This window comes from Salvelinus alpinus, chromosome 18 (assembly GCF_045679555.1).
Source record: "Salvelinus alpinus chromosome 18, SLU_Salpinus.1, whole genome shotgun sequence".
NCBI lineage: Eukaryota > Metazoa > Chordata > Actinopteri > Salmoniformes > Salmonidae > Salvelinus > Salvelinus alpinus.
Genome location: NC_092103.1, coordinates 34,605,175 through 34,630,755, shown reverse-complemented (window position 1 = coordinate 34,630,755; position 25,581 = coordinate 34,605,175). Strand labels below are relative to the sequence as shown.

At 42.6% G+C, this 25,581-nt stretch overlaps 1 protein-coding gene across 1 annotated transcript in view; it reads left to right on the top strand.

The window, feature by feature from the left end:
- The window catches only part of loxhd1a (lipoxygenase homology PLAT domains 1a), a 53,441-nt gene that overhangs the window by 8,822 nt on the left and 19,038 nt on the right, over positions 1–25,581 (top strand). The window contains exons 4-29 of the mRNA XM_071351135.1: positions 5,788–5,975; positions 8,290–8,388; positions 8,537–8,685; positions 8,941–9,064; positions 9,330–9,580; positions 10,136–10,271; positions 10,880–11,040; positions 11,518–11,604; positions 12,192–12,327; positions 12,628–12,782; positions 12,972–13,132; positions 13,982–14,058; positions 14,720–14,916; positions 15,181–15,373; positions 15,787–15,947; positions 18,526–18,865; positions 19,373–19,524; positions 19,769–19,902; positions 20,087–20,256; positions 21,208–21,312; positions 21,429–21,557; positions 21,655–21,819; positions 23,844–24,025; positions 24,181–24,297; positions 24,558–24,720; positions 25,358–25,512. Coding sequence (XP_071207236.1) covers positions 5,788–5,975; positions 8,290–8,388; positions 8,537–8,685; positions 8,941–9,064; positions 9,330–9,580; positions 10,136–10,271; positions 10,880–11,040; positions 11,518–11,604; positions 12,192–12,327; positions 12,628–12,782; positions 12,972–13,132; positions 13,982–14,058; positions 14,720–14,916; positions 15,181–15,373; positions 15,787–15,947; positions 18,526–18,865; positions 19,373–19,524; positions 19,769–19,902; positions 20,087–20,256; positions 21,208–21,312; positions 21,429–21,557; positions 21,655–21,819; positions 23,844–24,025; positions 24,181–24,297; positions 24,558–24,720; positions 25,358–25,512 — 4,087 coding nt within the window. The remainder of the gene's footprint in view (positions 1–5,787; positions 5,976–8,289; positions 8,389–8,536; positions 8,686–8,940; positions 9,065–9,329; positions 9,581–10,135; positions 10,272–10,879; positions 11,041–11,517; positions 11,605–12,191; positions 12,328–12,627; positions 12,783–12,971; positions 13,133–13,981; positions 14,059–14,719; positions 14,917–15,180; positions 15,374–15,786; positions 15,948–18,525; positions 18,866–19,372; positions 19,525–19,768; positions 19,903–20,086; positions 20,257–21,207; positions 21,313–21,428; positions 21,558–21,654; positions 21,820–23,843; positions 24,026–24,180; positions 24,298–24,557; positions 24,721–25,357; positions 25,513–25,581) is intronic.

The window sequence follows — 25,581 nt, the reverse complement described above, 5'->3', positions numbered from 1 at the left end:
CACATAAAAAATGGAACTCATCATGAGGGGCCACAGTGGCTTGTGGGTCTGCGTATCCACATCCACCCCCCCATTTTAGTTGCCCTCTCGCCGGTCCCCTCGCTAGTTGCCCATCCCTGCTCTAGACCATCTTCATTATCCATTTCAATGTGTTCTGAAACTTTCCAGGGCTAATTGTCAATTAACTACTTAAATTAATAGGCCTACAATTTCTTATAACATAGGATATTTAATCTGTAAGATGCTACTTTGGGCAACATTTTATCTCTGCAAAACTGAACTTAACTATGCAAAAAAATGCCTACTCACAATGTCGTAGCAGGACTGGTCAGTGGTGTAGTGGTGGCTGGAGAAGTGAGTATACTTCTCCAGGTATTTCCCAAACGGCCCGCATGGCGAAGGAAAGGCGCCTTGTGTGAAAAATTACGTTTTCCTAAAGTTTTAAATGTGTCTTCTATAGATTTGTCAGGTTTTCACTCTCAAAATCACACTTTTTAGAGAAAAACTACAAAAATGTGATGTTTTAAGTCCACAATAATGCTTAAACCACATCAGAAGACCATTTTTGAAGTCTGGGAAAAATCATCATGATGTCGTTCTGCCAAGTAAGCCTACTTTTAATTGGGAAGGTTTTTTGGGAAAACATTCAGAAATGTTCTAAGAGCGCATGAGGACTGAAATGCACATGGCAAAGATTCAACCAAGACTTCGGACCAAACTTTTTAGATACCTGGTTTGCCTAACCATTGTTGCCTTAGATAGCATTTACTGGCAGATATCTACCCTACCAGCTAGCAATGTCGTTCTTCTGTGAGCTGCTCCATATTTCGCTGAAACTAGACTATGTGTGCGGCGAGTATGTCAATATATGTCACATACTTTGCGTTTGTGTATGCTACTTTGTGCATGATTATTCTCTATTATACTACATGCATACACTATACATACAAAAGTATGTGGGCACCCCTTTAAATTAATTCAGCCACACCCATTGATGACAGGTGTATAAAATCAAGCACACAGCCAAGCAATCTCCATAGACAAACATTGGCAGTAGAATGGCCTTACTGAAGACCTTCAATGTGGCACCGTCATAGGATGCAACCTTTCCACCAAGTCACTTCGTCAAATTTCCCTGCTAGAGCTGCCCCGGTCAACTGGAAGTGCTGTTATAATGAAGTGGAAACATCTAGAAGCAACAACGGCTCAGCTGCGAAGTGTAGGCCACACAAGCTCACAGAACAGGACTGTCAAGTGCTGAAGCGCGTAGTGTGTAAAAATCGTCTGTCCTCGGTTGCAAAACTACAGAGTTCCAAACGGACTATGGAAGCAAGGTCAGCACAAGAACTGTTCATCGGGAACTTCATGACATGGATTTCCATGACCAAGCAGCACCACACAAGCCTAAGTTCACCATGTGCAATGCCAAGCGTCGGCTGAAGTGCTGTAAAGCTTACCGCCATTGGACTCTGGAGCAGTGGAGACACATTCTCTGGCATGATGAATCACGCCTCACCATCTGGCAGTCCGACAGACAAATCTGGGTTTTGCGGATGCTAGGAGAACGCTACCTGCCCGAATGCATAGTGCCAACTGTAAAGTTTGGTGGAAAAGCAATAATGGTCTGGGGCTGTTTTCATGGTTCGGGCTAGGACCCTTAGTTCCAGAGAAGGGTAATCTTAACACTACAGAATACAATGACATTCTCGACGATTCTGTGTTTCCAACTTTGTGGCAACAGTTTGGGAAAGGCCCTTTCCTGTTTCAGCATGACAATGCCCCCGTGCACAAAGTGATGTCCATACAGAAATGGTTTGTCAAGATCGGTGTGGAAGAACTTGACTGGCCTGCACGGAGCCCTGAGCTCAACTCCATCGAACACCTTTGGGATCAATTGGAACGCCGACTGTGAGCCAGGCTTAATCGCCCAACATCACTGCCCGACCTCACTAATGTTCTTGTGGCTGACTGGAAGCAAGTCCCCACAGTAATTTTATAATATCTAGTGGAAAGCCTTCCCAGAAGAGTGGAGGCTGTTATAGCAGCAAAGGGGGGATGAACTCCATATTAATGCCCATGATTTTGGAATGAGATGTTCGCCAGCAGGTGTCCAGTGTAATTGATACAGTGTAAGCCTACACCTCCACTCAGGGCTGGACTACCACGTTTGGGGGTACCCGCATTTGGGGAAAGGGGGTCAACTAACTTCCGGCATTTCAACACATTTTGCAATGGTGCAAAGAAAAACATTTGCAGTTTTATAATGCTATCCTACACATTTTGTCATGAGGCTAAGAGAAAAATGATGCTGTTTTAAATCAAATTCTAAACTTTTTGCCATGGGGCAGGGAGTTTTTGGGTTGTTTTATAGATCATCTCATGTTGATCTACAGTTGAAGTCAGAAGTTTACATACACTTAGGTTGGAGTCATAATAACTTGTTTTTCAACCACTCCACATATTTCTTGTTAACAAACTATAGTTGTGGCAAGTCGGTTAGGACACCTACTTTGTTCATGACACAAGTAATTTTTCCAACAATTGTTTACAGACAGATTATTTCACTTATAATTCACTGTATCACAATTCCAGTGGGTCAGAAGTTTACATACAAGTTGACTGTGCCTTTAAACAGCTTGGAAAATTCCCGAAAATTATGTCATGGCTTTAAAAGCTTCTGATAGGCTAATTGACATCATTTGAGTCAATTGGAGGTGTACCTGTGGATGTATTTCAAGGCCTACCTTCAAACTCAGCGCCTCTTTGCTTGACATCATGGGAAAACCTAAAGAAATCAGCCAAGACCTTAGAAAAAAAATTGTAGACCTTCACAAGTCTGATTCATCCTTGGGAGCAATTTCCAAATGCCTGAAGGTACCCCATTCATCTGTACAAACAATAGTACGCAAGTATAAACACCATGGGACCACGCAGCCATCATACCGCTCAGGAAGGAGACGCGTTCTGTCTCCTAGAGATGAACGTACTTTGGTGCGAAAAGTGCAAATCAATCTCAGAACAACAGCAAAGGTCCTTGTGAAGATGCTGGAGGAAACAGGTACAAAAGTATCTATATCCACAGTAAAACAAGTCCTATATCGACATAACCTGAAAGGCTGCTCAGCAAGGAAGAAGCCACTGCTCCAAAACCGCCATAAAACACCAGACTACAGTTTGCAACTGCACATGGGGACAAAGTTCATACTTTTTGGAGAAATGTCCTCTGGTCTGATGAAACAAAAATAGAACTGTTTGGCCATAATGACCATCATTATGACCATCGTGGGAGGAAAAAGGGGGAGGCTTGCAAGCCGAAGAACACCATCCCAACCGTGAAGCACGGGGGTGGCAGCATCATGTTGTGGGGGTGCTTTGCTGCAGGAGGGACAGGTGCACTTCACAAAATAGATGGCATCATGAGGGAGGACAATTATGTGGATATATTAAAGCAACATCTCGAGACATCAGTCAGGAAGTTAAAGCTTGGTCGCAAATGGGTCTTCCAAATGGACAATGACCCCAAGCATACTTCCAAAGTTGTGGCAAAATGTCTTAAGGACAACAAAGTCAAGGTATTGGAGTGGTCATCACAAAGCCCTGACCTCAATCCCATAGAACATTTGTGGGCAGAACTGAAAAAGCGTGTGCAAGGAAGCCTACAAACCTGATTCAGTTACACCAGCTCTGTCAGGAGGAATGGGCCAAAATCCACCCAATTTATTGTGGGAAGCTTATGGAAGTCTACCCGAAACGTTTGACCCAAGTTAAACAATTTAAAGGCAATGCTACCAAATACTAATTGAGTGTATGTAAACTTCTGACCCAGTGAGAATGTGATGAAAGAAATGAAAGCTGAAATAAATAATTCTCTCTACTATTATTCTGACATTTCACATTCTTAAAATAAAGTGGTGATCCTAACTGACCTAAGACAGGGACTTTATGCTAGGATTACATGTCAGGAATTGTGAAAAACTGAGTTTAAATGTATTTGGCTAAGGTGTATGTAAACTTCATACTTCAACTGTATAAGCTATTTTCCTGATATTCTACACATTTTACTATCATATGCAATCAGCCGCCTACCACTGCACTACGTTGATACTAATCCCTTGGGATTAAGAAGTGAGTATAAGCAATGGCCACTGAAAAAGAAGTGTGTATAGGTATACCTGCATAGCCTCCACTACACAACAGCGTGTTCTTTCATGATATGACCTCTGTGAGAAACAAGTGTCGGAGTGCCCCGTATTTACCCGGAGATTTCTTAGCCACCACAAAAATCGGAATATGGAGAATAAATTAAAAGGTCATTCAGGTCTAGGCTAGTAGGATATCATTCCTGAATTCAGCTACAATATTAAGTGAGTGAGTGTTATTGTTATTTTTTTGAAGTTTAGTGCAGTTCTTCTCTGTAAAAATAATGTGTTTTAAAACTAGCCTCCCAATAAGCTGCCAACATTATGAAGGTGTTGAAAAGGTATGCAAATGTGTCTCCCTGCATATGCTCCGAAAAAAAACATTAGGACTATCATCCCAACATTTTTTTGGAGTGCTTCCCCAGTACTTTTCAAATGGTGGCAGCTTAGTTGCAAACATGGTAGCTCGTAGTTGCAATATTATATTATCAATTGTTTTTGTTTAACAGTGTTGTGTATCCTATAGAATGAGTTAGAGTATCAGAAGGCTAATTGTTGGGTGTCCAATACTCCTCTAAGAAAACCAATGGTCCAACCCCCATATCTTTTTCATAATCCGTTCAAAAGTGATTGGAGTTTTTACACTTGTAGGATGGCCAAAATGACCAAATAGGCCAAAAACTGGTTGAATCAAAATTTCCACATCATTTTGACAAAATAAATCAATGTGATGACGTTCAATCAACTCAATGTGGAAAACTGACTGGATTTGCAAAAAGTCATCAATTTAAGGGAATTTCATATTTATTCATACAACTTTTAACCTAAATCCAATGTCATAATGGAGAAATGTTTTGTTGATTTCATGTTGAATTCACATTATTTGACAACTCAACCATACGTAAATCAAAACTAGATGTTGAACTGACGTCTATGCACAGGGTGACTAAATATGGAAAAATGCACAGCATCTTGTCATCTAGGAAGGATGCTGTGCTAGAATTAACTAACGTTACTTGACAGGCTCACTTTGAACTCGTCATCTTTCTTCTCGAATCCGCAGGACATAAAACAACATAGAGGTAAGATATACATTTTGAGACATGTAGTACTATTTTCTTATTTTAGTATACGCTTTTCATTGTAATGCAAAATTCCTTTAATTTCTTTGAAGATTTAGCGCAAAAAACAAGTGTATCTCTTTGAAATGTAAACAGATCACTGAGTGTACTGCAAGCTTTTTATTTTCAAAGCCTTTTACATTTCATTCAGCTCATGTCATGTTAATTTATCTTTTTGAGACTCGCGGAAACAACTTTGTAGATGACCACCACAACATGTAAAATCCTCTAAGTTGCTGTGAGAAAGCTGCACTGTTCTGTTGATGCTTGTTATTGGATGTATTAGGTTACGAAATCGGACTTTTTGGATATACTGTTAATTAAATGTTAGAGAAATATATTTCTTGAACAATTCAGAACATAAATAATCATATGTGTCTTGGTAAAATGTATTTTATAACATAAGGAAGTGAAATTTCATCACCAAATAGCGTTTTCACCCACTATGGTCAGAGTGGGTGGAAATTTGACTAATTGTCAAATGAGGAGATGTTTCCTCCAGTACCTGACTGTCATTGTGTCCCCAGGATTGAACATGACAACACAGGTGGCTTGAACGCCAGCTGGTTCCTGGACCGGGTCGTGGTGACCGACATGAACCGTCCACACCTGCGGTTCTACTTCGCCTGCAACAACTGGCTGAGCCGTGAGGAGGGGGATGGCCTGTATGTCAGAGACCTGCTGGGTAGCCTCAACCCCATGGATGTCCCCAAACGTAGGTTACTCTGGAGTGCATACCTTTACACACAGTATGCTATACAGGTTAAATCCACATAGAAGATGTGTAGGCTACACTGCACATACTGTCCACTGCATACCTATTGCGCTGAATACACTCTACAGTGCATGCAGTATATGACGTAAAGGAAAACCTAGAACATTGCCATATAATTTAGGAGCAGCATTGCATATGCTGTATCTTGTGGTATATGGCCAATATACCACGGCTAAGGGCTGTTCTTATGAATAACACAACGCAAAGTGCCTGGACACAGCCCTTAGCCATGTACCGTCTGATATACCATGGCTGTCAGCCAATCAGCATTCAGGGCTCGAACCACCCAGTTTATAATTGTAGTTCTAAACTGGGTGGTTCGAGCCCTGAATGCTGATTGGCTGACAGTCGTGGTATATCAGACCATATACCACGGGTATGACAAAACAGTTATTTTTACTGCTCAAATGACGTTGGTAAACAGTTTATAATAGCAATAAGGCACCTTGGGGGTTTGTGACATATGGCCAATATACCACGGCTATGAGTTGTATCCAGGCACTCTGCGTTGTGTCCTGCTTAAGAACAGCCCTTAGCCATGGTATATTGGCTATATCCCATACCCCTCGTGCCTTATTGCTTAATTAACCCACACTTCATGTTCTTAAGCATAAACCAAAGTTACGTAAGTTTCTCTGCCTACTGTTACTTGTGTGTAAGGTGCTTCATGGAGCCTAATCGGCTGGTAAGCATTGTAGTCCTCTTGTTACCATGTGACCTTCACCTTACAACTTCTTATTAGACAGAGACGGAGAGAGAGTAGGATGCAGGGTGCATGTCTCTTGGGGACAAATGTCACCATGGTAGGGGACACAGATCATGCCTCTGCTCGTGCCTACTTTCCAAGTGTATTCAAGGAGACCTGTTATTCCAAACCAGACAGCTGGCATGGGAACACCCTTACTGTACGCGCACGCACGCACGCACGCACGCAGTGCGCAAGTGCGCACACACACAGTATATGAATATTTAACCTGGAAACTGGCTCATTGAGGATTAGTGGAATTATGGGCTGTCTGTCTGTGGTCTGTTGTGAGAAAGAAGGAGGAGACAAACAGAATCACGAGGCATGAGACTAGACATGTGAACAGAGAGAAGTTACAGGTTACAGTTAAAACTGAGAGGTTACGGTTGGAACTGAGAGGTTACGGTTAGAACTGAGAGGTTACGGTTGGAACTGAGAGGTTACGGTTAGAACTGAGAGGTTACGGTTGGAACTGAGAGGTTACGGTTGGAACTGAGAGGTTACGGTTAGAACTGAGAGGTTACGGTTAGAACTGAGAGGTTACGGTTAGAACTGAGAGGTTACGGTTAGAACTGAGAGGTTACGGTTAGAACTGAGAGGTTACGGTTAAAACTGAGAGGTTACGGTTAGAACTGAGAGGTTACGGTTAGAACTGAGAGGTTACGGTTAGAACTGAGAGGTTACGGTTAGAACTGAGAGGTTACGGTTAGAACTGAGAGGTTACGGTTGGAACTGAGAGGTTACGGTTAGAACTGAGAGGTTACGGTTGGAACTGAGAGGTTACGGTTAGAACTGAGAGGTTACGGTTGGAACTGAGAGGTTACGGTTAGAACTGAGAGGTTACGGTTGGAACTGAGAGGTTACGGTTGGAACCGAGAGGTTACGGTTAGAACTGAGAGGTTACGGTTGGAACTGAGAGGTTACGGTTAGAACTGAGAGGTTACGGTTAGAACTGAGAGGTTACGGTTGGAACTGAGAGGTTACGGTTAGAACTGAGAGGTTACGGTTGGAACTGAGAGGTTACGGTTGGAACTGAGAGGTTACGGTTAGAACTGAGAGGTTACGGTTGGAACTGAGAGGTTACGGTTAGAACTGAGAGGTTACGGTTGGAACTGAGAGGTTACGGTTGGAACTGAGAGGTTACGGTTAGAACTGAGAGGTTACGGTTGGAACTGAGAGGTTACGGTTAGAACTGAGAGGTTACGGTTGGAACTGAGAGGTTACGGTTGGAACTGAGAGGTTACGGTTAGAACTGAGAGGTTACGGTTGGAACTGAGAGGTTACGGTTGGAACTGAGAGGTTACGGTTAGAACTGAGAGGTTACAGTCAAATGTACAGTTTCAGTGACAATGGTCGCGTAACTTGAAAGGTACCATGATGGCAGTGTCTATGTGAAATATCATGACATAACCGGTTCACTGTCAGATATTCATGAGAACACATACAAACAGTACAATATCACTGAGTTCATAAAAATGCTATGCTGTTTGATATTTGGTCATTTTACAGTGAATAAGTACATAGTGAGTGTGTTCACTTCTGCCGAGAAGGGCAGCGGGACTGATGCTGACGTCTTCCTGAATATCTTTGGAGAGCATGGCGATACAGGTGAGATTTAGACTCTTCATGTAGCATAACTGGTCAAACTGAAGATATAGCTCTTTCCTGAGTTATTAGCAGTGAGAATACCAGCTCTGTCATTAGCGCTTTGATTTAATTCTATATCACAATACGGTTTCTTTCTATATAATTAAAGGGGAGAGACGGCTGGACAGTGACAAAGATAATTTTGAGCGAGGCACGGAGGACAAGTTTACTATTGAAACACCAAACCTGGGAAGGCTAAAGAAAATCACCATTGGCCATAACAACAGGGGCTCATCAGCTGGATGGTGTCTGGATAAGGTACACACACACACACACACACACGCACGCACGCACGCACGCACGCACGCACGCACGCACGCACGCACGCACGCACGCACGCACGCACGCACGCACGCACGCACGCACGCACGCACGCACGCACGCACGCACGCACGCACGCACGCACGCACGCACGCACGCACGCACACACACACACACACACACACACACACACACACACACACACACACACACACACACACACACACACACACACATGTTATCTATCTCCAGGTGGTCATTGATGACATGGGGAACAAGGAGGTGTATGAGTTTCCAGTGAATCGCTGGTTCGCCATGGACGAAGAAGATGGAAAGATACAGAGAGATGTGTTGGTGGGAGCAACACAGCCCATGGGTGAGCCCACCCATAGAATTACATATATAATTATGAATAAATTATAGGATTTCTATGAGCCCACCATCATAACGACAGCACATTGAGTTCCAATATTGTATTCTGTATCAGATACATAAATCAGATAGTGTGTTTAGGGCCAGTTCACTTTAGTGACCTGATTTTTTTACGGTCAGGTCACATGGTCTTAGTTATGATGGCTAGAATAATAGAATCCATTGAATGACCTATAACCTAACCACTCTGTGTTACTGGATCGCCAAAGCGGTGGTGTACAATGTCCAGGTGATGACGGGCAACGTGAGAGGTGGTGGCACCAACTCTAAGATCCACATCATCATGCACGGCACCAAGGGCCTGAAGAACAGTGGCAAGGTGTTCCTGGAGGGTGGAGCATTCGAGCGGGGGCTCATCGATATCTTCAACGTGGAGATTGCTGCGCTGCTCAGCCCACTCAGCAGGGTCACTATCGGACATGACAACGGAGCTGTTGGGGCCGGCTGGTACTGCGAAAAGGTTCCGTCTCATCTGTGTTGTTGATGTTGAGGTTGTTGTTGATGTTGAGGTTGTTGATGTTGAGGTTGTTGATGTTGAGGTTGTTGATGTTGTTGTTGATGTTGTTATTGTTGTTGTTGTTGATGTTGTTGTTGTTGTTGTTGAGGTTGTTGTTGATGTTGTTGTTATTGTTGATGATGTTGAGTTTGTTGTTGATGTTGTTGATGTTGATGTTGTTGATGTTGTTGATGTTCTTGTTGTTGATGTTGTTGATGTTGATGTTGATGTTGTTGATGTTGTTGATGTTCTTGTTGTTGAAGTTGTTGTTATTGTTGAAGTTGTTGTTGATGGTGTTGTTATTGTTGTTGTTGTTGATGTTGTTGTTGTTGTTGTTGTTGATGTTGTTATTGTTGTTGATGGTGTTGTTGTTGTTGAGGTTGTTGTTGTTGTTGTTGTTGTTGTTGTCTTCTTTTCATGTTGCAGTATTGCACATTTCATCATCTACATGTACCTCTTATCTACTGGTGTGTGTTTCTATGTTCTAACGTCTTTCTCTCTCTCTGTGTCTCCGCCCAGGTGACAGTGTACTGTCCATTCACAGGGATTGAGCAGACGTTTCCCTGTTGCAAGTGGCTGGATGAGGACGAGGGGGACGGACTGATTGAGAGGGAGCTGTACGAGATGGTGTCCCTCAGGCAGAAGAAACTTAAGAGTGGGTGACCTATCCATTCTACATACACGTCTACTGTAACACACATAGGCCTACAGTTGGTTAAACAGATGTGGGATCTTAATTTGAGCCAGTTTGCTACAGCAGGAAAATAATTCTGCAGCAACAGGAAATGTGAATTATTATGTGGAATATAATTCATGGACATTTTTGTAGGGGTTGATAAAACATTTTGTGTGGAAAAATCAAGTCTGAAATTTCAAAGTGGAATTTACAAACTTCAGAAGCCTTTTTAAACCTCAAATACACTACAAAATTGTACATTTCCTGCAAGATCTTCTGCAACAGGGTGATCAAACGAAGACCCTACATATGTAGTTGTGAGGGACCAGTTCAGACATTGTACAGCAACACACAAATATGATTCTAGATGAGTTTACATCATTTTAAAGAAACTCTTCAGCTGAAGTTAGGATGTAATATATTTAGATCAGGCCTATAGAGACCAATCGAGTTCAGTTCACTTTACTTTATTAGCCGTATTTAGGAATTTGACAGTCAACATTTACAAACCACACTGACATCAATGACAACACACAGACAGATATGCAATAGACAACAGGATTCATTTTCCTGCTTACCCTTCCCAGAGTACCCGTGGTCACTGTGGATCTGGACGTCGGACGTGAAGGGGGCAGGGACGGACGCCCAGGTCTTCCTACAGATCTACGGTGATAAGGGCAAGTCAGATGAGATGAGACTGGAGAGCAACTCAGACAGCTTTGAGCAGGCTCAGCTGGATAAGTTCATGGTAAGACCTGGTTCAGCCGTAGAACTATACATCTTCTGCACACCACAGTGGTTTAAAATTCTTTATTTAAGCTTTATTTAACTAGGCAATTCAGTTAAGAACAAATTCTTATTTATAATGACGGACACGCTAAAACCACATACTGGTATGACAACTGCCTTGTTCAGGGACAGAACTACAGATTTTTACCTTGTCAGCTCAGGGATTCGATCTAGCAACCTTTCGGTTTCTAGCCCAACGCTCTAACCACTAGGCTACCTGCTTCCCACCGTAGCTGCACCAGTGTTAGCCCGCTGTAAACTGGGTGTTGGTGTGGGTGGACATTTTTGCCCAGAGATTTGGTATGGACTCATTAATATTCATTTTATAACTTTTGTGATATGCGTGTTTAAGTTGTTTGAATGTATATATTTTGTCTTTTGTGTGTATTTATTCTTTCTTCAATACTAACAGTTTTAAATTGTCGGACCACTGTAGATTGAAATGCCAGACATTGGAAAACTGACGAAGGCCCGTATCTGGCACGAAAAGAGACATCCTTTCGCAGGCTGGCATTTCGCTAGGGTGAGATCTACTGGGTTGTTTGGTCTGTCAACATTAACCTTTTATACTGTTAGTTACATAATCAAACTTATCATGAAAGTGAATCAAAGCACAATTATTTTATTTCTTTACCTTTATTTAACTAAGCAAGTCAGGTGAGAACATATTCTTATTTTCAATGACAGCCTAAGAACAGTGGGTTAACTGCCTTGTTCAGGGGCAGAACGACAGATTTGTACCTTGTCAGCTCGGGGATGCGAACTTGCAACCACTAGGCTACGCTGCGGCCCCAAACTTCAGAAGCCTTTTCAAACCTCAAATACACTGCAAGTTTTATATTTCCTGCATTGCAGGAAAGTTCTCCTGCAACAGGGTGATCAAATTAAGATCCTACATCTGTACAGACTGGTATCTGATAGAGCAGTGGTTGAGATATATTATACACTAGTCTGACTTTTATCTTACCATGTGACCTGACCTGGAACTCTGGGCCCTAGTTATAGGCAATAAACCAGGTTATATTAGGTCAGGTCACAGAGTCAGGACAAACTATTTATATGTTTTTTTTAAGTCCCCTATTTAAGTGTTATGTCGGTGTCTTACCCCAGGCCACGGTGATGAAGACTCTGACAAGGGAGAAGTACTCGTTTAACTGTGGCCGCTGGCTGGACATCAACGAGGACGATAATGAGATCGTCCGAGAGCTGCCAGCCACCGGAGCTCTCATCCCAGAGCCGTTACTACGTAGGACCCACACATACTCTCATTCACATGCATGTACACACACACACACACACACACACACACACACACACACACACACACACACACACACACACACACACACACACACACACACACACACACACACACACACACACACACACACACACACACACACACACACACACACACACGCTAAAACCACATACTGGTATGACAACCGCATACCTTCAAAAATTGCATGAATACTTATCAATACTCTTGTCCTATTAAGAATGTTTAGAATCATCACAGAGAATGTTAACATTATATACTTCTCAGTGCTGAAGTATCGCATCACCATCTGTACTGGGAGAGTGAGTGGAGGTGGAACTGATGCCAGCGTATTCCTTAATGTGATCGGGGACCTGGGAGACACAGGGGATCGACTCATGTTCCTCAGCAAAAACAATGTCAACAAGTTTGAAAAGGGCAACGTGAGTAGGGGTGGTTCAGGAGTACCTGGGTGTATATGTAGTGTAGGTGGTTCAGTGAATGATGCTCATGCAATCAGTAACCCTTCCTGAGACCTGAAGACTTGTGTTAGCTCCCAGATCTAATCTCTAGGCTTTAGCTCAGTGGGTTAACTTGGTTTTGAGCGGTTTATCTCCCTCATTTCTCCACAGGCCGATGAGTTTCTGACCGAGGCGGTGTCATTGGGGCAGGTGCGCAGGGTGCGTATCGGCCATGATGGGAGGGGTGGAGGCTGCGGTTGGTTCCTGGATAAGGTGTTGGTCAGGGAGGAGGGCCAACCAGAGTCTGCGGCCATAGAGTTCCCCTGTAACAGGCAAGTCAACCAGCCAATCACGTGGCAACCAATCACATTATATATTTCATAACATAATGGGAGCATGGCCAACTAACTAACTTAGGGCTCGATTCAGTGCATTGCGCTGAAGACCTGCGCTACAGCGGATAGAAATTTAAAAGCAATGTTCCCACGTTCGCGGAGACTGCATTCACGGTAAATGCTGCATATGTCAGGTCAATCGGAAATGATCTTTCCATTTCAATCACACTACAGCGCTGATATTCAGCACTATGCATTAAATCCAGCCCTTGGTGACTATAATGTAAAACGAGAACGTAACCAATTTACTGAAATTAAAATTCCATCAGTTTACTGAGAGTTTGGGAAATTACTTTCATGGGATGCACCTTCATGGACTTGTACTGTGCACCTTCAGGGACATTTTTACTTGATAATGAAATTAATCTAATCACTCACTCCCATCACAAGTAACAACTAAAGCACCAAACAGCCAATCACACAGTGTTTCACTACCAGCCATACAGCCTCAGGGAAGACAGTCATCTGGCCTGGCCACACCCAGTCTGTTTCTATTGGCAGTTCTCCAATTGCCTCGCTTAAACCAGTTAGTCAGCTGATGGACCAGCATCCCATTACAAATAGGGACTAAACACACTGTGGCCAGCCAGGTCTCTCTCCCTCCAGTAACTGGAGCTAAACCACAAGTCTGGGGTGCCCTGTTACACCGTAACACTTTCCTCCTTCAACCTCTAGGCTATACATTAAGCAATGTTGAGTGAAAGTGTTTTAGGTTGTATACCTGTGCCTTGTAGAGGTGCGGTTGATTCAAATGGAGTATCTCCTTTTGGGTGTATTTTATGCCAGGTGGTTGGACCGGAATGAGGACGATGGACAGATCGTTCGTGAGTTAGTGCCAGCAGGAGATGGTCTGCGTCTCCACAGTGAGTCAACCATGAAACAGACAACACTTTAGTTGAGTTTATTTGCACAAATAGAAAGACAGTTTGTACAGAGTTTTAAAAAACAACAACATTATGTGCAGGTGGGGGGAAAAAAACAAAATGGCTTGTCGAGTAGCCCCCCCCCCCCCCCCCCCATGGTCATTAATCACACAGACTCAGCAGTCTGGACAAACTAACAATCGAAAGATACTTGATATGTTTCAAAAGACATCAAGTACAGGTGTTCTATCCTAATTTGATCACTCTGTTGTCACAGAGAATTTTCCTGCGCAGCAGCAAATGCAAATTGTAGTGTATCGAGGTTTAAAAAGGCTTGTCAAGTTTGTAATTTCCACTTTAAAATATCAGACTTGATTTATCCTAACAAAAAAAATATCAACCCTTATAAAAATGTCCATTAATTATAAATCACCTAATAATTCACATTTCCTGCATAAATTTCTTGCTGTGAGAAACGTGTCAAATTAAGATAGCGTATCTGTAGGAGAAACATTATACTACAGATGTTCACATACTGTAGCTAGTGTGAATATACAGTACAATGAAAAAATAAAATCTGAAAATGAAAAACTCAAGGCCCCATTTAAAGTTGTGTGTGTGTCTACAAGAGGAAAAACCCATGCCTCATATGTCTTTTAAGATGTCAACTACCATATCTCGGTGAAGACAGGCAACATCAATGGGGCCAGCTCGGACTCCAAGGTGTTTGTTAAGTTGTACGGAGAGAAGGGCGACACCACGAGGATACTCCTGGTGGTCTCGGACAACGACCTGAGTAACTACTATGAGACGGGCCAAACTGATATCTTCACCGTCGAGACCTATGACATCGGACAAGTGTGTCATTTTTTATGTCTTATAGAATACATGATCAGAAACCTAGAAACATAGATTATAGTTGTCTAATTTAAACCAACTCATCCCAACAGTAGGTAATTATAGTGTATGTCTCAGTTTCTTGGAGTTGTATGGTGCTTTATTAAACATCAGTTGTGGTTTTGATTCCTACATGGGTCTCATACGGACCATGTTAACTGGATAAAAACATTTGTTAAATGACCCTCCATCCTGATTCTTACTTCCTGTTTTCTATCTCTGTAGATCCACCGTCTGCTGATAGGCCACACTAACGAGGGTCTGCGTGCTGGTTGGTTCCTGGACAGTGTCCAGATCATTGTTCCGGTCCATGGGAAGCAGTACCAGTTCCCCAGCCATCGCTGGCTCTGTAAGGATGAGGCTGATGGCAAGGTGGAGGTGGAGATCTATCCCAGCGAGACCCTGGACATCGAGAAACGTAACAGACAATTTACTAGATTGGATACTCTGAGACAATGCATGTATTATACAGTACATACTGTGCCAGAGAATACATATATTTACAGTGTAATATTTATACACACTGTGTAATATACCAGAGCTTTCAAATACACTCTGGGGCATTTGTACACACAATGTATCTACCAGAGTTGTCACAAGAAAACCCAATGAAAAAGTACAGGAACAGTCAAAATGATAGAAAACTTACATTATCACTGAAACAACCTGTAATCAGATGACGTGACTAGATGAATACAGTTCTGTCCAGTAATAAGTGCTGACGGCCTACTTAGTGATTATGATGGATTGTGGTGCATTAGTCGCCACTCTCCATCATTCTGCCATGGTTTAATTGGTTAGTGACATGTTGCTCTGCCCTCTGGTTTGCAGTGATTAACTACGAGGTCACAGTGGTCACGGGGAACATGCGCAATGGTGGCACCAACGCCAATGTGTTCTGCCAGATCTACGGAGAGGAGGGCAAGACCGAGCTCATCAGCCTCAAGAGCCGCTCCAACAACTTTGAGCGCGGGACCACAGAGATCTATAAGGTCTGGATCACCTTGTTCAGATACAGTCAGTGAACCAGTAATAGTAGTCTACTGACTACACATTGATTGGGTTCAAATTGTGGGAAGGAAATAATTTTCCCTTTGTGAATTGGATGGATTCTTGAAGAGTACAGCTATCATTGGTTTTGAGAAGATTTAGCATGAAATCAGTAATTCTGCCATGTTGTGGAGTGGAGTTGATGATGACAAATCTCAAATTTGTAAGGAGGGAGAGGTCTGTCCGTAATAAAGAGATGCTCTGCTCTGTAGGCTCTCAGAAGGGTGAGACACAGACACACTGGAGGCTAATTGCTAATTGTTTGCTCTTGTGTTGAGTTTGCTCCCGTTATTTTCAGAACAGTTATTTTTGTATGTTGTGCTGTACGCTTACACACACATGATAAGACATGTACTCTACACACACGTACACATAGATTTTGTATTGTAGATATGTGGTAGTAGAGTAGTGGCCAGAGGGCACACACTTAATGTGTTGTGAAAAGTGTTATGAAATGTAATATCATGTATTATTTTAAATTGTATATAACTGCCTTAATGTTGCTGGACCCCAGGAAGAGTAGCTGCCACCAAGTCAGCAGTTAATGCGGATCCTTAATAAATACAAAGTATTAATTTTCTATTCCCTCTGGAAAACAACACATGCTAACCTCTAGGTGTTTTTTTTTGACATCACACTCCACAAAGCAAGTCCTGCAGGCTCTAGTTTGATCTTATCTTGATTATTGTCCAGTCATATGATCAAGTCCTGCAGGCTCTAGTTTGATCTTATCTTGATTATTGTCCAGTCATATGATCAAGTCCTGCAGGCTCTAGTTTGATCTTATCTTGATTATTGTCCAGTCATATGGTCAAGTCCTGCAGGCTCTAGTTTGATCTTATCTTGATTATTGTCCTGTCATATGATCAAGTCCTGCAGGCTCTAGTTTGATCTTATCTTGATTATTGTCCTGTCATATGATCAAGTCCTGCAGGCTCTAGTTTGATCTTATCTTGATTATTGTCCTGTCATATGATCAAGTCCTGCAGGCTCTAGTTTGATCTTATCTTGATTATTGTCCAGTCATATGATCAAGTCCTGCAGGCTCTAGTTTGATCTTATCTTGATTATTGTCCAGTCATATGGTCAAGTCCTGCAGGCTCTAGTTTGATCTTATCTTGATTATTGTCCTGTCATATGATCAAGTCCTGCAGGCTCTAGTTTGATCTTATCTTGATTATTGTCCAGTCATATGATCAAGTCCTGCAGGCTCTAGTTTGATCTTATCTTGATTATTGTCCTGTCATATGATCAAGTCCTGCAGGCTCTAGTTTGATCTTATCTTGATTATTGTCCTGTCATATGATCAAGTCCTGCAGGCTCTAGTTTGATCTTATCTTGATTATTGTCCAGTCATATGATCAAGTCCTGCAGGCTCTAGTTTGATCTTATCTTGATTATTGTCCTGTCATATGATCAAGTCCTGCAGGCTCTAGTTTGATCTTATCTTGATTATTGTCCTGTCATATGATCAAGTCCTGCAGGCTCTAGTTTGATCTTATCTTGATTATTGTCCTGTCATATGATCAAGTCCTGCAGGCTCTAGTTTGATCTTATCTTGATTATTGTCCTGTCATATGATCAAGTCCTGCAGGCTCTAGTTTGATCTTATCTTGATTATTGTCCAGTCATATGATCAAGTCCTGCAGGCTCTAGTTTGATCTTATCTTGATTATTGTCCTGTCATATGATCAAGTCCTGCAGGCTCTAGTTTGATCTTATCTTGATTATTGTCCTGTCATATGATCAAGTCCTGCAGGCTCTAGTTTGATCTTATCTTGATTATTGTCCTGTCATATGATCAAGTCCTGCAGGCTCTAGTTTGATCTTATCTTGATTATTGTCCTGTCATATGATCAAGTCCTGCAGGCTCTAGTTTGATCTTATCTTGATTATTGTCCTGTCATATGATCAAGTCCTGCAGGCTCTAGTTTGATCTTATCTTGATTATTGTCCAGTCATATGATCAAGTCCTGCAGGCTCTAGTTTGATCTTATCTTGATTATTGTCCTGTCATATGATCAAGTCCTGCAGGCTCTAGTTTGATCTTATCTTGATTATTGTCCTGTCATATGATCAAGTCCTGCAGGCTCTAGTTTGATCTTATCTTGATTATTGTCCTGTCATATGATCAAGTCCTGCAGGCTCTAGTTTGATCTTATCTTGATTATTGTCCTGTCATATGATCAAGTCCTGCAGGCTCTAGTTTGATCTTATCTTGATTATTGTCCTGTCATATGATCAAGTCCTGCAGGCTCTAGTTTGATCTTATCTTGATTATTGTCCTGTCATATGATCAAGTCCTGCAAAGTGCTGATAGATGTACACACACATTACATGTTAATATTTTTAAATGTATTGAAATTGTAAATGATTTAGTCTGTAATGTCTTTTTCGTTATATATCAGACCCCAGTAAGACTAGCTGTCGCCATTGGTGTCGACTAATGAGGATCCTAATCAATTAAATTAAATAAAAAATAACCACCATTGACCTGTCTTCCTGTCTCTCAACCCCCAGATCGAGGCTCTGAACGTGGGCAAATTATTCAAAATCCGCATCGGGCACGATGGTTCGGGCGTGAGCGACGGGTGGTTCCTTGAGACGGTGGACATCAAGCGGCTCACTATGGCCATGGTACAGAGGGAAGTGGTGAAGGAGAAACCGAAGGATGACAAGAAGGACAAGAAGAAGAATAAAAAGAAGAAGAAAGAGGAGGATGAGGAGGAGGAGTACGTGACGGAGCTCCAGGAGGTGGTAGAGAGCGTGACGTTCCCCTGTCATCGCTGGCTGGCCCGCGACGAGGAGGACGGGGAGATCGTGGTGGAGCTCCTACCCGAGGACCCCGGAGACCTGGAGGGTAGGCTTCAAGTTTCAAGTTCTATTAGTCCTATGTACGGGATACGCATGGTATACATTGTCCAACCAAATTCTTACTTTCAGGTTCCTTCTCGAAAATGCAACAACAATAATAAATTAAATATATGAATATGAACATATAGTAAATGGCTCAGTAGAATTGAATAAACATTTTAGCATAATTATAATACAGGAAGGCACAATTTATAGTCCATTATTTACACTTGTATTGGGGAAGGGGTGGGCGGTGGGGGTGGAGGTAGAGGTAGAGCACAGGGTCTGGTCCTGGGGGGCCGCAGTGTGTTCATGATTTTGTTCCGCACAGCACTTAACACACCTGATTCATCAAGTAATCGTTGACTTCAATATGAACCAAGATCAGTTATATCTGGTGTGTTAAGTGCGAAGCCAATTATTGATAGGAGGCTGGAGGGGAGTGAATAGTTGTAATTATTGTATGGTCATGGATTATGTAATGAGTGACTATGTGAATCTGGATGATCCACAGAGAACTCCTATGAGGTCCATGTGTTTACTGGCCCCATGTGGGGAGCTGGAACCGATGCCAACGTGTACATCAACATCTACGGAGAGATCGGTGACACGGGCGAGCGGAAACTAAGAAAGTCCAACAACCTCAACAAATTTGAGAAGGGGCAGGTGAAGAAGCAATCTGCCAATATGATGATGATGTCAATAATATCCGGATGGCTCTTGAACTACGACCTCTCTCCCATTGACCTAGCTGTTTGACCTCTGACCGTTGTGCCTGATTCAATAAATTAAAGCATTGAACAACTATTGATCATTGAAAAAGATGTTCCAGGCTACAGTAACCTTTTATTAACCTTTTAATCATGCCTTTGACCTCTGACTTTTCCCATGGTTTTACTGTGGGATTCAGGAGGACGTGTTCTCCATGCAGGCCATCGATCTGGGCATTCTGAAGAAGCTGAGGATTCGTCACGACAACAGCCAACCTCATGCTGCCTGGTTCCTGGACAGGGTGGAGATAGTAGACAACAAAGACGACACCACGTAAGGGGGGGGGGGGGGGGGGCACAGGATTAAACAATAATATTAGTATACATCGGTTATTATCATGTCACAGACAGACAGACGGACGGACGGACGGACGGACGGACAGACAGACAGACAGACGGACAGACGGACAGACGGACGGACAGACAGAGTCTAGAAACCTGACCCGGTAGTGTTCTAGGTACTACTTCCCATGTAAACGGTGGCTGGCCATCGATGAGGATGACGGACAGATTGCCAGGGAGCTGGTCCCTGTGGACGAGGCCTTTATGAAGAAGGGTGAGGATGATGATGATGATGATGATGATGACGAGGAAAACTCCAGTGCAACACTCGGCCTGGAGCAGAAGGGTGAGACACAGACACACTGGAAGCTAATTGCTAATTGTTTGCTCTTGTGTTGAGTTTGCTCCCGTTATTTTCAGAACAGTTATTTTTGTATGTCGTGCTATACGCTTACACACACATGATAAGACATGTACTCTACACACACGTACACATGGATTTTGTATTGTAGATATGTGGTAGTAGAGTAGTGGCCAGAGGGCACACACTTAATGTGTTTTTTTTCTCCATTTTTTTTCACCTTTATTTAACCAGGTAGGCTAGTTGAGAACAAGTTCTCATTTGCAACTGCGACCTGGCCAAGATAAAGCATAGCAGTGTGAACAGACAACAACACAGAGTTACACATGGAGTAAACAATAAACAAGTCAATAACATGGTAGAAAAAAAGAGAATCTATATACAATGTGTGCAAAAGGCGGAGGTAGGCAATAAATCGAATAATTACAATTTAGCAGATTAACACTGGAGTGATAAATCATCAGATGATCATGTGCAAGTAGAGATACTGGTGTGCAAAAGAGCAGAAAAGTAAATAAATAAAAGCAGTATGGGGGGTGAGGTAGGTAAATTGGGTGGGCTATATACCGATGGACTATGTACAGCTGCAGCGATCGGTTAGCTGCTCGGATAGCAGATAGTGTTGTGAAAAGTGTTATGAAATGTGTTATGAAATGAAATGTTATGAAATGTAATGTCATGTATTATTTTAAATTGTATATAACTGCCTTAATGTTGCTGGACCCCAGGAAGAGTAGCTGCCACCAAGTCAGCAGTTAATGCGGATCCTTAATAAATACAAAGTATTAATTTTCTATTCCCTCTGGAAAACAACACATGCTAACCTCTAGGTGTTGTTAATCACTAGTTATACAATATAACATTAGATTTGACTGAATAATAACAATGCATTATCAAGAATACATTGTCATCTGATTTGGTTGATGTGTCTGTCAGCCATGTCCACCACCTTCACAATGAGGGTAAAGACTGGAGACAAGAAGTACGCGGGCACTGATGCCAACGTGTTCGCCATCCTGTATGGCATGAAGGATGATACAGGTAACGATGCTTTACAGACACTGAGATGGGTGATATACAGTACATGTTTGTGTCCTAGAGCGTGTGTATTTGTATATCCTACTAACTATGATATTTACTGCTGTGTGTTTTCACAGGCATCATAATGCTGAAAGCATCCAAGTTACATAAGAATAAGTTTGAGCAGGCCATGATTGATGAGTTTACAGTGGAAGCTGTGGATATTGGAACACTGAAGAAAATACGCATAGGGCATGACAACTCAGGTTAAACAAGCTCATACATATATATGATATGTGACTACACATATTATGTACACACACACACACACACTTCCAGTGATAATGTGTTATGCCTATACAGGGGCAGCATCAGGCTGGTTCCTGGACTGGGTAGATGTGGATGCCCCCTCCCTGGGCCAGAGGCTGAGGTTCCCCTGTGGTCGCTGGCTGGATAAGGGAGAGGACGACGGGGCCATTGTCAGGGACCTCTTCCCTGCAGACCTCCAGACTGAGCTCTACACACCATGTAAGAACCAACCTGCAGCATACTATACTTAGATAACCCACGTTGTAGCCGACTAGCATACCACTACTCTACACAGTGTTACTATCCTATATCAAACCATATAAGGCCATACCTGGCATACCAAGAGCCAGCCTAATGCACCCTGTACTTATTGTAGATAACCCATATCGTACAGGACCCTATACTACCATACCATGCCATATAGGGCTGGGAATTGCCAGGGACCTCACAATACAATATTATCCCGAAACTTAGATGCCATTACAATATGTATGCCATTCTCACGATTCTATATATATTGTGATTCGATACTGCGATTTACTGTGATTGTCTGGTACAGAGAGACAAGAGAGAGCATGTCAAAATGAGTTTTGATCAGTCAGGGAAATAAAAGTGCTGAAAACATGTTGGCTCAGCATTTAAAAAGAAGATGGAGAACAAGCTACCTACAGAAACGAAAAATAATTATAATAATATAATATATGTACACTACCATTCAAAAGTTTGGACACACCTACTCATTCAAGGGTTTTTCTTTATTTTTACTATTTTCTATTGTACAACAATAGTGAAGACATCAAAAGTATCCACCCTTTGCCTTGATGACAGCTTTGTAAACTCTTGGCATTCTCTCAACCAGCTTCACCTGGAATGCTTTTCCAACAGTCTTGAAGGAGTTCCCACATATGCTGAGGACTTGTTGGCTGTGGAGGCCAGGTCATCTGATGCCGCACTCCATCACTCTCCTTCTTGGTCAAATAGCCCTTACACAGCCTGGAGATGTATTGGGTCATTGTCCTGTTGAAAACAAATGAGCTAAGCGCAAACCAGATGGGATGGCATATCGCTGCAGAATGCTGTGGTAGCCATGCTGGTTAAGTGTGCCTTGAATTCTAAATAAATAACTGGCAGTCTCACCAGCAAAGCACCCCCACACCATCACACGTCCTCCACCCTGCTTCACGGTGGGAACCACACATGCGGAGATCATCCGTTCACCTACTCTGCGTCTCACAAAGACACGGCGGTTGGAACCAAAAATCTCAAATTTGGACTCATCAGACCAAAGGACAGATTTCCACCGGTCTAATGTCCATTGCTCATGTTTTTTGTCCCAAGCAAGTCCTTTCTTATTGGTGTTCTTAAGTAGTGGCTTCTTTGCAGCAATTCAACCATGAATGCCTGATTCACACAGTCTCTGAACAGTTGATGTTAAGATGTGTCTGTGAAGCATTTATTTGGGCTGAAATCTAAGGTGCAGTTAACTCTAATGAACTTATCCTCTGCAGCAGAGGTAACTCTGGGTCTTCCTTTCCTGTGGCGGTCCTCATGGGAGACAGTTTCATCATAGCGCTTGATGTTTTTTTGCGACTGCACTTTAAGAAACTTTCAAAGTTCTTGACATTTTCTGAATTGACTGACCTTCATGTCTTAAAATAATGATGGACTGTTGTTTCTCTTTGCTTATTTGAGCTGATCTTGACATAATATGGACGTGGTCTTTTACCATATAGGGCTATCTTCTGTATACCACCCCTACCTTGTCACAACACAACTGATGGGCTCAAACGCATTAAGGAAAGAAATTCCACAAATGTACTTTTAACAAGACACAACTGTTAATTGAAATGCATTCCAGATGACTACCTCATGAAGCTGGTTGAGAGAATGCCAAGAGTGTGCAACGCTGTCATCAAGGCAAAGGGTGGCTACTTTGAAAATTCTCAAATGTAAAATATATTTTGATTTGTTTAACACTTTTTTGGTTACTACATGATGTGTTATTTCATAGTTTTGATGTCTTCACAATTATTCTACAATGTAGAAAATAGTAAAAATAAAGAAAAACCCTTAAATGAGTCGGTGTGTCCAAACTTTTGACTGGTACTGTATTTACATATACTGTGTATATACAGTATATATTTTTATACTAATTGATATTGCGATATGTAACTGTATCAATATTTTCCCCCCCATGACTAATGATATATGATACTCTAAGCCTTGTTTTCCCTCTGTCACAGTTGTGCCCTATGAGATCAAGACGTTCACCAGTGACCTGTTTGCAGCGGGTACAGATGCAGATGTGTTCATCGTGCTCTACGGCCGAGACGGGGTGTGCACCCAGCAGAGGTCTCTCTGTGTCAACAAGAGGGAGAGGACCATGTACTTTGAGAGGGGAGCTGAGGACATGTTCATCGTTGAGGTACGACCAGACACCCATAAGACAATGTAAAGAGCAGACAGCTGTGTAGGGAAAATATTATTCTGGAATGAGGATGATAAGGATGTGGATGATGTGTATGATGATAATGTGCCTCATGATGATGATGAGGGTGATGTTTCTGTAACACTGTGGAGTTGGAGGACGTGGGTGATGTCATAGAGAAGATCCGTATTGGTCATGACAACAGAGGGCTAAACGGAGGCTGGCACCTGGACAGAGTGGAGATCAGACGACTGCTGAGGAAGGGGAAGGTACACAGGAGAAAGGCTACTCTGTTACTCAGTTACAGATCTATAATCAGCTTACCCTCCCCAAATCCTAACCTCAACCATTAGGTAAAATTTCCAAATAACTGATCTAAGACCAGTGTCTAGGGGCAGGGTAAAACTACACCGGTCTTCACTATTATATATCAAAACAATACAATTTTTAGTCACAAGGTGGTGCTCTTCTCCTCTTGGAGAGACCTGGAGTATATTCAGTCACACACTGCTGCTCTGGCTTTCTCTAGGGGTCGGAGACTATTATCTTCCCATGTGAGCGCTGGCTGGCCAAGTCAGAGGATGACGGAGAAACAGTGAGAGAGTTAGTACCTTCTGACATCATAACGGAGAAACTACTACGAGATGGTACCCTGAAAGTCAGCGAGGTTGAGGTGGAAGATGCACTGGAGAGTACGTACACACAGACACATGCAAACACACGCTAACACACGCACGCACACACACACACATTTAGGCCTAAGCATACACGCCCTCGCATAAACACATCAGCTGGTGCAAACACGCAAACAAACAAATACACACACACACACACACACACACACACACACACACACACACACACACACACACACACACACACACACACACACACACATACACACACACACACATACACACACACACACACACACACACACACACACACACACACACACACACACACACACACACACACACACACACACACACACACACACACACACACACACACACACACACACACACACACACACACACACACACACACTGAGGTGGAAGATTCAGTGGAGAGTACACACACGCACACATACACACTGGAGGCTGGCCATTACAGCAGAGTGCACCTCTTTGTTTGTCAGACTCTTTGTCTGCCAAGTAAATAATGAGGCAGTTTTCTGCTTAAATTGGTCTCTTTCTCCTCTGCAGTCACGCAGAGTGTCGGCAATTTGTTCCCATTTGAACACTTCAGTACATTGTTATGCCTTCCGTCTGTGGGTTGTCTATCTGTGTTTTCTTATCTGTTATCTGTGCCCATCTCTGCCCGTAGCTCACACTTACAAAGTGTCTGTGATGACGGGCGATGTTTACGACGCAGGCACCGATGCCAACGTCTTCCTGACCATCTACGGAGACCTGGGAGACACTGGCGAGCGCAAACTCAGCAAGTCTGAGACCAACGGCAACAAGTTTGAGAGAGGAGCGGTAAGAGACAGAATACAGACCTTACCGTATTCCTAACTACGTATCCCTGACTACGTATCCCTGACTATG